A 13310-nucleotide genomic window follows, 5' to 3' on the forward strand; every position below is an offset into this window, starting at 1 on the left:
TGGCTCTGTAGGGTGTGTTTGTGAACAGAGCCCCAGGACCAGCTTGCTTAGGGGACTCTTCTCCAGTTTCATCTCTCTGTAGCTGATGGCTTTGTTATGGAAGGTTTGGGAATCACTTCCTTTTAGGTGGTTGTACAATTTAACGTATCTTTTCTGGATTTTGATCATTAGAGGGTATCGGCCTAACTCTGCTCTGCATGCGTTATTTGGTGTTTTACTTTGTACACTGAGGATCTTTTTGGTGTTTGTTCCATTTTGTGAATTCTTGGTTGGTAAGCGGACCCCAAACCTCACAACAATAAATGTTTAAGATTCAGTTCAGATTCAAGAATTTTTTGCCAGATTCTAATTGGTATGTCAAATTTGATGTTCCTTTTGATCGTCCACACCTTTGTGGAAGTCACCTGTGGCGCTGATGTTTAGGCCGAGGTATGTATCGTTTTTTGTGTGCTCTAGGGCAACAGTGTCTAGGTGGAATTTGGGTTCGGGGCCTGGCAACTGGACCTTTTTTGGAACAGCATTATCTTTGTCTTACTGAGATTTAATGTCAGGGCCCAGGTCTGTCAGGGCCCAGGTCTGTCAGGGCCCAGGTCTGTTAGGGCCCAGGTCTGTCAGGGCCCAGGTCTGTTAGGGCCCAGGTCTGTCAGGGCCCAGGTCTGTTAGGGCCCAGGTCTGTCAGGGCCCAGGTCTGTCAGGGCCCAGGTCTGTCAGGGCCCAGGTCTGGCAGGGCCCAGGTCTGTCAGGGCCCAGGTCTGGCAGGGCCCAGGTCTGTCAGGGCCCAGGTCTGTCAGGGCCCAGGTCTGTTAGGGCCCAGGTCTGTCAGGGCCCAGGTCTGTCAGGGCCCAGGTCTGGCAGAATCTGTGCAGAATATCTAGGTGCTGCTGTAGGCCCTCCTTGGTTGAGTACTGAGGCACCAGATCATCAGTCAACAGTAGACATTTGACTTCAAATTCTAGTAGGGTGAGGCCGGGTGCTGCAGACTGTTCTCGTGCCCTCACCAATTCATTGATATATATGTTAAAGAGGGTGGGGCTTAAGCTGCATCCCTTTCTCTCCCCCAGGCCCTGTAAAAAGACGTGTGGTTTTTTTGGTCAATTTTAACCCCACACTTGTTGTTTGTGTACATGGATTTTATGATGTCGTATGTTTTACCCCCAACACCACTTTCCATCAGTTTGTATAGCAGACCCTCATGACAAATTGAGTCGAAGGCTTTTTGGAAATCAACAAAGAATGAGAAGACTTTGCCTTTGTTTTGGTTTGTTTGTTTGTCAATTAGGGTGTGCAGGGTGAATACATGGTCTGTTGTACGGTAATTTGGTAAAAAGCCAATTTGACATTTGCTGAGTACATTGTTTTTGCTGAGGAAATGTATGAGTCTGCTGTTAATGATAATGCAGAGGATTTTCCCAAGGTTGCTGTTGATGCATATCCCACGGTAGTTATTGGGGTCAAATTTGTCTCTACTTTTTGTGGATTGGAGTGATCACTCCTTGGTTCCAAATATTGAGGAAGATGCCAGAGCTACGGAGTTTGTGGTCTGTATATTTTACAATTTAATTTAGGATACCATCAACTCCACAGGCCTTTTGGGGTTGGAGTGTTTGCATTTTGACCTGTAGTTCATTCAATGTAATTGGAGGATAGAGTGTGTTCTGGTCGTCTTTAATAGTGTTTTTGGTTGGACAGGTTTCTCAATTTCTTTCTTAGGTTTTTGCATTCTTCATCAAACCATTTGTCATTGTTGGTAATTTTCTTAGGTTGTCTGCTTGACGTTTTTAGATTTGATAGGGAAGCTGAGTGGTTAAATATACTGTTTAGGTTTTCTACTGTTAAGTTTGTACCTTCACTATAACAGTGAAACATTTTGTCCAGGAAATTGTCTAGAAGGGATTGAATTTGTTGTTGCCTAATTATTTTTTGGTGTCTTTCCATACATTCCTTCCATCTATAGCATTTCTAAATATTTACTGTTCCTTTGGCTTTGATGACAATGTTGATTTCCCCCTCCAGGATGGAGAAGCTGTCATCTTTAAAGTATGGGAATTCTAGTGTTATGCTGTCATAGTTGTGCCTAGGGGGCACCTGTGGGAGGGAATGCTGTCACCTGCAGGCAGGTGTTTGTCCTCCTGTGTGCTGAGGGTGTCAGGTTCTTGTCCGGCTCTGGCATTTAGGTGGCCACAGACTAGTACATGTCCCTGGGCCTGGAAATGATTGATTTCCCCTCCAGGATGGAGAAGCTGTCATCAGTATGGGTATTCTAGTGGGGGGATATAGGTAGCACACAGGAGGACATGTTTCTCTGTTAAGATAATTTCCTTATTAATTTCTAGCCAGATGTAAAATGTTCCTGTTTTAAATTATTTAATAGAATGGGTTAGGTCTGCTCTATACCATATTAGCATACCCCCTGAGTCTCTTTCCTGTTTCCCACCTGGGAGTTTGGTGGATGGGACTACCAGCTCTCTGTAACCAGCTCTCTGTAACCAGCTCTCTGTAACCAGCTCTCTGTAACCAGCTCTTTGTAACCAGCTCTCTGTCTCCTCTATATCAGGTTTCTTGTAGGATGACAATGTCTGTATTTCCAATTTCTTTGATGAAGTCTGGGTTGCTGCTCATTAGGTTAAAGGCAGATGACCTCCGACCTTGTATATTCCAGGATGAGAAAGTAAAAGCTTTGTGTTCCATAGTGTCTAGTGTTGTTTCTGTGTGGTTTCGGCCCCGGACTGTCAGAGTAGGTGTGAGCAGAGCATGTTGAGCCTCTGATGCATACCTCTTAGGTCGCAGGATGGTGCTTGGGGGGGTGTAATAGTGGGGTGGGTGTAATAGTGGGGATTGGGCCTGTTGCTCTGCTCACAGCCTGGGCATGTCCTGCTGTCATGTTAAGGTCCTTGCCACAGGGGCGGGGGTCATGGGGTGGGCAGAAGGGGCTTAGGTCTAATATGGGGGGGGCCTATAAAGGGTGTGGCCAGTGTTTGCTTGGGGTGGTCTGAGCTGGTTGGGGTGTGGCTGGTGATGCTGGTGTCTGGGGTCTGTAGGTCCACTTGGTGTGGGTTCTCTTGGTGCAGGTCCTTCAGGAGGGGGTCTTGCAGGTCTGGGAGGGTGTCTCTCTGGTCTGGGCGGGGTGTCCGTTGCTTTGTTGCTCCTGTGTGAGGTCCTGAGGCTACGGTTGAGGGTGACGTCCTTCAGGGTCCTGGCAAAAGCTTCCTTGTAGAGGTGGACCTGGTCATAAAGGCTGTTCAAGTCCAGGGTGGAGTGGTGGGCCCGGTAGACATTAGGTTTTGAGGCACAGTCTCGTAAAATGGTTGCAATCATCTACTGTATGGTGGCAGGGGGAAAGTATTCTCGTGGTAGCAGATAACCACTTGTGCGTTGGAAAAAGTGGAAGAACCTTTTTCAATCACTCCCTTGAGTGCTCTTGCCACACTTTCCTGCTGGGCGTTCAGGTCATTTATGCTCGTGTGAGTTATGAAGTGTCTGGGGGACCCTGGTATGTCCTCTGACAACAGCTCCAAGCCCAGTGTTTGTGCACCAGAGCTTAGCCACTTTGTGTTTGGGGAAAAAGTTAATCATCTTGAATGTATTTGCCATTTGAGTCAATGAGGAGCACAATCTCTGGCTTTTGTGTGTCTTCAGTGGATGTGTGGGGGATGTCAGGGGAGCCTGTTAGGAGGGGGTGGGGTCTGTTGGGTTGTGGTCTGGGTATGAGGTCCCCCACAATGCTAGAGGGATATCTTCAACCACCAACTTACCATTCTGAGACAGGGCTGAGTATAGCCACCCTGCATACCACTGCTGGCTTGCTTCTGAAGCTAAGCAGGGTTGGTCCTGGTCAGTCCCTGGATGGGAGACCAGGTGGTGTTGGAGGCCCAGTAGGAGGCACTCTTTCCTGTGGGCTAAAAAATATCCCAATACCCCAGGGCAGTGATTGGGGACATTGCCCTGTGTAGGGTGCTGTCTTTTGGATGGGACGTTAAATGGGTGTCCTGACTCTCTGAGGTCATTAAAGATCCCATGGCACTTATCATAAGAGTAGGGGTGTTAACCCCTGTGTCCTGGCTAAATTCCCAATCTCACCCTCAAACCATCACGGTCACCTAATAATCCCCAGTTTAAAATTGGCTCATTCACGTCCCTCCTCTCCCCTGTAATTATTCCCCAGGTCGTTGCTGCAAATGAGAACGTGTTCTCAGTCAACTTACCTGGTAAAATAATGGATAAATAAAAATAAATAAATAGCCCACAAAGATCTCTGCCACAGCACAACCCAAGGGGGGGCGCCAACCCAGACAGGAAGATCACGTCAGTGACTCGACGCACCCCTCCTTGGGACGGCATGGAAGAGCACCTCACTATCTCCCCCTCTCTCTCTCTCAATACCTCTCTCTCTCTCACTACCTCTCTCTCTCACAACCTCTCTCTCTTGATCTGTCTTTTCTCTCCCTGTAATCTCTCTATGAGTGTCACTAGGTCTTTGATCTTGGTCCTTCCACTAGACCCCACTAACTCCCACTAGTGACTCTGAACTCCTAAACCAGTATCCACAAAATATTATAAAGATACAGTGCCTGCAGAATAGTATTCACACCCCTTGACTTTTTCTAATTTTTTCTCATTTTGTTGTTGTTACAATTTTGTTGTTGTTACAATTTTCGTTTTTTGTCAATGATCTGCACAAAATATTCTATATATATATTCTATAACTTTTGTTTTTGAGCATGTTGCTTTGCTCTATCATTCTTTACTGCACTTGACCATAATACAGTGATCAAGAACGGCAGGTAGCTTAGTGGTTAGAGCTTTGGATCGGTAACCGAAAGGTTGCTAGATCGAATCCCCGAGCTGACAAGGTAAAAAAAATATGTTGTTCTTTCCCTGAACAAGGCAGTTGACCCACTGTTCCAAGGCCCTCCTCATCTTCACAACAGCTTTGTCAATAATGAAGACATGTATATCTACTTTCAAGCCTTGCAAAATCAACATTTTCTGCTTTAGGTTGTCCATTGGGAACTAACTCATTCTCATTGTGGAAAGGAGAAACGAGTGATGACCATAACATAAAAGAGTGTGACTGCAGTCTGTATTAGACTATACTTACTGCTGTGAAGTGCCTCTTGTAATCGACTACCTCTTCTCTTGCTGTCTCTCCCTCTCTCTCCCTTTATTTCTCTCTCTCAGGTTTAGTCAAAGCCATCAATACAGCGGTAGATTTAATCGTGGCTCATTTTGGCACCAGTCGGGACCCTGATGTTAAGGTATAGTGTTCTACTGGGTGATTTACCCCTAAAGACAACTATATAGTTCAGGTATATTGCATTCTGTGAGTTTACTTCTCTTGTTGGGGACTGTTCTGATTTTGCAACATTAGAATGTCTATTTTTCCTAATCATAATTTCTCCTTTTCTCTCTCCCCCTTTCTCTCTCTATTTCTCTCCCCCTTTCTCTCTCTATTTCTCTCCCCCTTTCTCTCTCTATTTCTCTCCCCCTTTCTCTCTCTATTTCTCTCTCTCTATTTCTCTCCCCCTTTCTCTCCTCCTTTCTCTCTCTATTTCTCTCCCCCTTTCTCTCTCTATTTCTCTCCCCCTTTCTCTCCCCCTTTCTCTCTCTATTTCTCTCCCCCTTTCTCTCTGTATTTATCTCCCCTTTCTCTCCCCCTTTCTCTCTATTTCTCTCCCCTTTCTCTCTCTATTTCTCTCCCCATTTCTCTCTCTATTTATCTACCCCTTTCTCTCTCTATTTCTCTCTCTATTTCTCTCCCCCTTTCTCTCCCCCTTTCTCTCTCTATTTCTCTCCCCCTTTCTCTCTCTATTTCTCTCTCTCTATTTCTCTCCCCCTTGCTCTCCCCTTTCTCTCTTTCTCTCCCCCTTTCCCTCTCTATTTCTCTCCCCCTTTCTCTATTTCTCTCCCCTTTCTCTCCCCCTTTCTCTCTCTATTTCTCTCCCCCTTTCTCTCTCTATTTCTCTCCCCCTTTCTCTCTCTATTTCTCTCCCCCTTTCTCTCTCCCTTTCTCTCTATTTCTCTCCCCCTTTCTCTCTATTTCTCTCCCCCTTTCTCTCTATTTCTCTCCCCCTTTCTCTCTATTTCTCTCCCGCTTTCTCTCTCTATTTCTCTCCCCCTTTCTCTCTCTATTTATCTCTCTCTATTTCTCTCCCCTTTTTCTCTCTATTTCTCTCCCCCTTTCTCTCTATTTCTCTCCCCCTTTCTCCCCCCTTTCTCTCTCTATTTCTCTCCCCCTTTCTCTCTCTATTTCTCTCCCCCTTTCTCTTTATTTCTCCCCCTTTCTCTTTATTTCTCCCCCTTTCTCTCTATTTCTCTCCCCCTTTCTCTCTATTTCTCTCCCCTTTCTCTCTCTATTTCTCTCCCCCTTTCTCTCTATTTCTCTCCCCCTTTCTCTTTATTTCTCCCCCTTTCTCTCTATTTCTCTCCCCCTTTCTCTCTATTTCTCTCCCCCTTTCTCTCTCTATTTCTCTCCCTTTTTCTCTCTATTTCTCTCTCCCTTTCTCTCTCTATTTCTCTCTCTCTTTCTCTCCCCCTTTCTTTATTTCTCTCCCCCTTTCTCTCTCTATTTCTCTCCCCCTTTCTCTTTATTTCTCTCCCCCTTTCTCTCTCTATTTCTCTCTCCTTTTCTCTCCCCTTTTCTCTCTATCGATCTGTCTAACCTTTCCTTTTTTCTTTCCTCCCCTTCCACCACTTCCTCTCTCTCTCCTTCCTTCCACATCCTGTTCACACTCTCTCCCTCTACCCCCCCCCCACACCCTCCCCCGTCCTCTAGGCGAAGCTGGGTAACAGTTGGGTGAGTCCCAACGTGGGCCACCTGATCCTGAAGTACCTGTGTCCGGCTCTAAGGGAGGTGCTGGGGGATGGGCTGAAGGCCTACGTCCTGGACCTGATCATCGGACAGAGACGCAACCAGCCCTGGAACCTGGTAGAGGCCTCCACACAACTAGGTAATGATGATAGTGATGATGATGATTAGGCCATAAGCCCTGAAGCCTGGTAGAGGCCTCCACAAAACTAGGTAATGATGATGATTAGGCCATAAGCCCTGAAACCTGGTAGAGGCCTCCACACAACTAGGTATGTCTGGAAAGTGGAGGAGGAGGAGAAGGCAGGAGGAGGAGGGGATGGAGCAGGTGGAGTGGTGAGGAAGATGGTATTAATAATGATGATGATGACTATGAAGATGATTCAATAACGTTTATGTGTGAATGAACAGATGAATGAGTATTTTCAAATGGAGCAGGGGTCTCCTAGGTGTTGTAATTCTGACCTCTCTCCATCTCTCTCGCCATCTCTCTCTCTCTCTCTCTCTCCAACTCTCTCTCGCTCTCTCTCCATCTCTCTGTCTCTCTCTCTCCATCTCCCTCTCTCTCCATCTCTCTCTCTCTATCCATCTCTCTCTCTCTATCCATCTCTCTCTCCATCTCTCTCTATCCATCTCTCTCTCTCTCCATCTCTCTCTCGCTCTCTCTCCATCTCTCTGTCTCTCTCTCCATCTCTCTCTTTTATGTATATATATATATCAATCCCCACTCCCGCCCCCGTGATACCTACATCAGGCCCATCCACCTGTGTTGTCCACAGCCTGTTCTCCAAGGTGTCCCAGTACTCAGAGCTCACCAGCCACAGCATGAGACTCGACTCATTCATCTTTGGACTGCTGAAGTGAGTACCCTCTATGTGCTCTATACTACAACTGTTTACTGGTGTCTCGTCACCATCAAACAGATATGTTTATTGTTGCCAGCATGTACAAGTGAAAGAGTCAAGTTAACGACTCTCTCTTTTTTGTTTCTCTCTGTTTCAGCTTGCGATCTTTGGAATTTTGGTTCAATCATCTCTACACTCATGAAGGTGAGACAAATCAAGCACACCTCGCTAAAGTCATTGAAAGATATCAGTACTTTTTTACACCCAGGTTTGGTATTGTGTGCTTCCGATAGTCTAACATCTTCTTCTTCTTCTTCTTCTGCCTGTCCCCCCCCAGACATCGTAGCGGCTCACTACCACCCGTGGGGTTTCCTGCCGTTGTCCCAGGGGCCGTGCCAGCCTCTCTTGGAGGAGCTCCTCCTCCTCCTCCAGCCTCTGTCTCTGTTGCCCTTTGATCTGGATCTGCTCTTTGAGCCGCGATTGGTCCAGAGGAACCAGGAACACCTGAGAAGCAAGGAACAGCTCTGCTCCGCCTCCGCTGGCCAGGGCCTGGACCAATCAGCATGCTCCACCTTCCAGCTCATGAGGGGGTGGAGCACGGAGTCACGGAGAGCAGAGTCTATGAGAGAAGGGGCGGAGGTTAAAAAGGAAGGAGGCGGGGTGGGGAACAGAGAAAGGTTGGGGCTGAGACGAGAGGGGACGTGGCCTAGGATGGAAGGGGTTGGAGAGAGAGGGAGGAGAGAGGGGATGATGCAGAGGATGGGGTCGAGGAGAGAGGGGGTGGGGATTGCTAGTTTAGGGGCGGGGCTTGTAGAAGCACAGTCAATGACAACCGAAGTAGGGACAGGATTTGCAAACCTGTGGAGAGAGAGCGGGAGGGGGAAGGGCACAGGAAAGAGAGTGAGGGGGGTGGGAGGAGTAAGCCATGAGGATGAGGGAGAGAAGGAAGAGAGGAGGAAGGGGATAGAGAGGGATTGGGCGCAGGAGGGTCGTCAGCAGCAGGAGCGTGATCGCCAGGCGGGCTGGTGGTACCAGCTCATGCAGAGTTCCCAGGTCTACATCGATCAATCAGCTCAGGGTGGGTCGAAGTTCGTTAAGAGTGAGAAGAGGAAGAAGTCTGCAGAGAGGCGGAGCCAGAGTCAGCACCCACTCCCCAGGAAGGGTGTTGTGGAAGGGGCAGAGTCTATCCAGGAAGAGGAGGTTCTTAGGGAGAGAAGCAAGAAGAGCAGCTCCAGTGGTGAGTGGACAGGGTCCAGGGGAAGAGGAAGACCATCCTGGATGGGGAGTCCCCCAGAGTCAGTGCTCACCCAGGACAAGCAGAAAGAGAAGGATCCAGGATCCGCAAGGGCCACAGCGACCCAGCCAGCAGCCCAGACTGAAGACCCCTCCCAGGGCCAGAGCATGCGCTGGGTCAGACTGTTTGGGTCCAGCATGGGTGGTGGTGGACCCCCCTCCAGGCCAGATGGAGCAGAGCAGAGACCATCCAAAAGCAAGAGGAGCAGGTGACTGAAGTGAAGTGATGTACAGGTGCTACGGTAATAAATGAGTTAACTCTTTGTAATATATTTCTCTTTGTTCTGTTTGTCCCTCGCAGGCTGCCGTCTGGATGGCTGACAGGTCTGGACATGTCCGTGCTGGACCTCTTAGCCCAGACGGTGGGGGTGGGGACAGTGAAGAGGGTGGAGCCTTCAGCTCCTCCGGCCCCTCCCACTCTGAACCAACCCTCTCCACCTCCTCAGCCACCACAGGGGACCCAAACCAAACAGCTGTGGTAAGATAAACCAAAGCTGTACGAAATACAACATATCTGATTATCTTCTTGATTTTTTTATCAGACTTAAAGGATAAAAACACAGCAATACAATAGACTAAAAACACAGCAATACAATAGACTAAAAACACAGCAATACAATAGACTAAAAACACAGCAACATCATGAAATTACACTAAAAACAGAAACATGGACAATTAAAAAATACAGGATACAAGCAATAATATGTTTTTGTCCTTCTTTCTCTCTTTCTCTCTCTTGCTCTCTCTCTTCCCCACCCCACCCCCCAGTGAGGTACGTGCCCTGTGCCACCACATAGCCACAGAGCCTGACCAGCTGAGTTTCCATCAAGGGGACGTACTGACTGTCCTGAGCCGGGCTGACTCCGACTGGCTCCTCTGCTCCCTGGGGGCCCAGCAGGGCCTGGTGCCTTTCATCTACGTTACCCTGAGGGGTCTGGAGGACAGCCAGGCTCCACAAGAGCCTCAGGGGCCACTCTGACCTGACCGACTCAACTAGGGTTCCAAAGTTCAGGTTTTCCAGAAATCCTGGTTGGGAGATTCCTGGAATCAGGAGGGAATAAGTAGGACATCTGTATATCCTCCAACCTAGGGATTTCGGGAAAGCTGCTGGGACTTTGCAACCCTAGACTGAACCCAGTGCCCAGAGGCCACAGTAGAGGATGAGGGTGGAAGGTAGATAGGGGAAAAGGATTCAGAGGGCCAAAAATGGATATACAGCATACTACAGCACAAGACGATGGGATACTCATGGAGAAGAGACCTTGATATGACTGGTTTAAAGTGTAATTATTGTACTATGGAGAGGCGTATGAAACACTCACACACTCACACACACAGACACAGACGTAAACATGCATTAATGTACATATATGCACATGCAAGCATGCAGCCACAAATACGCTATACTTCCCTATGTATGCATGTCCACTAAACTTACACACACGCACCAAACTGCCTGGGGATATTTTACAGAAAGGAGACAAGGCTAGCTACTGACTGCCTTGTCCCCATCACATACTGTATATAAATCCCTAGCTGTGTTTTACTTTACCATGCTACAGAGCATACTCTTATCTATCATTCATCTAGCTGTGCCACTCTTTGAATGCCAATGCTATGCTAACGCGCTAATGCTAGTGCTAATGCTAGTGCTAATGCTAGTGCTAATGCTAGTGCTAATGCTAGTTCTAATGCTAGTGCTAATGCTAGTTCTAATGCTAGTGCTAATGCCAGTGCTAATTGTTAATGGAACATTTCAGAGACTGGTTAAAGGACTTGTCATCCAATGGATCCACGCCAACATGCTTTTCTCTGAGGTTCATTCACCCAGAGATCCCCTGCTTTGTAGTAGGACGTAAGTAGGAAAAGTAGTTTTGTTATAAAACAGAAAATAAAAGCTTTCTTAGTGTGTGTGATACAGCTGTCGACAATCCCCACATCTCTGTGTGGAGTAAATACAAATGGACAACCGGTTTAAACTCGCTTCTTCATTACAAATGGACAACCGGTTTAAACTCGCTTCTTCATTACAAATGGACAACTGGTTTAACCTTGCTTCTTCATTACAGATGGACAACCGGTTTAAACTCACTTCTTCATTACAAATGGACAACCGTTTTTTAACTCGCTTCTTCATTACAAATGGACAACCGTTTTTTAACTCGCTTCTTCATTACAAATGGACAACCGGTTTAAACTTGCTTCTTCAATCTCCAGATTCCTGATTTTCATCATCTTGTTAACGCTATGGGTGCGTTCCTCTGCCCAGGCGTTGCTGACGCATGCCAGATCTTACAAAGCTTGGATACGTATTTTACATATCGGCTAACCACAGCAATCTGTCAGGACGTGGCACCACCAATGATTACCAACGATGGACTGTCAAACCTGACTCTGATTGGACAAGCCCACTAACATCCTCTGGCTCCTCCCTTCACATCCTGTTGTTTTGATGGATGGGACGAACTGACCTATCACTGCAATTGTCTGGAAAGAAAAGGGCAGAGCCGGGCCAAGTGCATGTAACCTAGCAACAGACGGACAACGTTTTGTGTCTTTTTACAGTGTCTTCACCCCTGTTCTGACCCCAAAACCCTAGCTCCTCCCACCTACCCCGCCTCTCTACCCCTTAACCAATACAACTGCACAGCTTTAGGAGGAGCTGCAGTACCACGATTACAGACAAAACCAAGTGATTCAATAAGCTTTGAACTCTGTCTATATATCTATCCAAACTTACTGTAAATGCATATACTTACACACGTTTATTTATTGACTAATGACGATGTCATGTATCATTGTTGAGGCAAAAACCGTGTGAATGGAAAGGCAGTAGAGGTGGATAAAGAAGGGATGTCCAATGAAAATGTCCAATGAAAACAACGTATGACTTTGGAGGTGTGTTTAGGTGTTTCGGTGTTCTTAACGGAATGTGTTGTTTGGAAAGGCTGTATAATCACCATGGCCACCCCAACCCCACCCGAACCTCCCTATTGTAAAAATGGGTCTACTAAAGAGAAAAAGTATGTTTAAACGTTTTTAAAAATGCTTCAAATTATTCTGATTGGTAGTATGTAAAGAGAAAGAGAGTCATTTTTTCTTGTGTATGCCTTTAAAGTCCTTGAGAAAGAACCACAGAGAGAGCTGCTGTGTTGGAGGTATCTAGCGCCTGACTATTCCTGTGGTCCCGACATGATTCTTATATATGTGACGGTGCGTCCAACCAGCCACTTTCATTTACATTACATTTACATTTAAGTCATTTAGCAGACGCTCTTATCCAGAGCGACTTACAAATTGGTGAATTCACCTTCTGACATCCAGTGGAACAGCCACTTTACAATAGTGCATCTAAATCATTTAGGGGGGGGTGAGAAGGATTACTTATCCTATCCTAGGTATTCCTTGAAGAGGTGGGGTTTCAGGTGTCTTTCCCTGGGTTTCAGTCGGAAAAAGAGTATATATTTTCTCTGGTAATAGAGAAAAAAGTATATGGCTATTTTTTAGGGTGGGACTCTTAAAATAAACCCCAACACATTTCTTGGTGGCAGGAGTGGCCTTAGGTTCAGATTGAGCCAGGAAACTAGAGCTGGCAAAACGTTAGGGATTACGTTAAAACCCTATATGTTGTCAAAACCTTGTGGATTAGGCCCTAGATTAGGGTTTGTTAGAGCCAAAATTATCTACAATGAAATTATGTAATGTAACTTTTAAAAAAAATATATGGGTTAGCGAAACAGAAAAATTGCAAGGACGAATTCACACTGGACAAGAGTTAGGCCTCGATTCAATCAGACCGATAGTTAATTTAGCTTGTTAATGAAACTGTACTATTATTTCTATTCAAAATAATTTGTTGAAATGTATTTAGTTCTTCCGTTATTCTCTTTTGTTGTACAGTTTAATTTTGTTTAATTTTTGTCAATTCCTTTGGATTCTGCATAAATAATTTAAATATTTTGTTAGCTCTGAATTGTAAATATATTTAATTTCTTCAATTTTTTTTAAAGATAGAAACAGATATGAGGTATGGATATGTACAAAATATTTGGAACACATTCCTAGTATTGAGTTGCAACCCCTTTTGACCTCAGGATAGCCTCAATTTGTCGGGGCATGGACTCGACAAGGAGTTGAAAGTGTTCCACAGGGATGCTGGCCCATGTTGACTCCAATGATTCCCACAGTTGTGTCAGGTTGTCTGGATGTTCTTTGGATGGTGGATCATTCTTGATACACATGGGAAACTGTTGAGCGTGAAAAACCCAGCAGCGTTACAGTTCTTGACACACTCAAATCGGTGCGGCCTGGTACCTACTACCGTACTCTGTTTAAAGGCACTTAAATCTTTTGTCTTGCCCATTCAC

General features: G+C 46.2%; 1 protein-coding gene across 2 annotated transcripts in view; it reads left to right on the plus strand.

The window, feature by feature from the left end:
* LOC135511212 (AP-4 complex accessory subunit RUSC2-like) overlaps window positions 1-12903 on the plus strand; it is a 53222-nt gene extending 40319 nt beyond the window's left edge. For both annotated transcript variants that reach the window (XM_064932869.1, XM_064932887.1), the window contains 7 exons: window positions 5179-5255; window positions 6773-6947; window positions 7560-7665; window positions 7808-7854; window positions 7988-9152; window positions 9245-9421; window positions 9712-12903. In XM_064932869.1, coding sequence (XP_064788941.1) covers window positions 5179-5255; window positions 6773-6947; window positions 7560-7665; window positions 7808-7854; window positions 7988-9152; window positions 9245-9421; window positions 9712-9922 — 1958 coding nt within the window. In that variant the 3' untranslated portion in view covers window positions 9923-12903. The remainder of the gene's footprint in view (window positions 1-5178; window positions 5256-6772; window positions 6948-7559; window positions 7666-7807; window positions 7855-7987; window positions 9153-9244; window positions 9422-9711) is intronic.
* Window positions 12904-13310: the final 407 nt, after the last annotated feature.

The sequence above is a fragment of the Oncorhynchus masou genome, chromosome 1 (assembly GCF_036934945.1).
Source record: "Oncorhynchus masou masou isolate Uvic2021 chromosome 1, UVic_Omas_1.1, whole genome shotgun sequence".
NCBI classification, from domain to species: domain Eukaryota; kingdom Metazoa; phylum Chordata; class Actinopteri; order Salmoniformes; family Salmonidae; genus Oncorhynchus; species Oncorhynchus masou.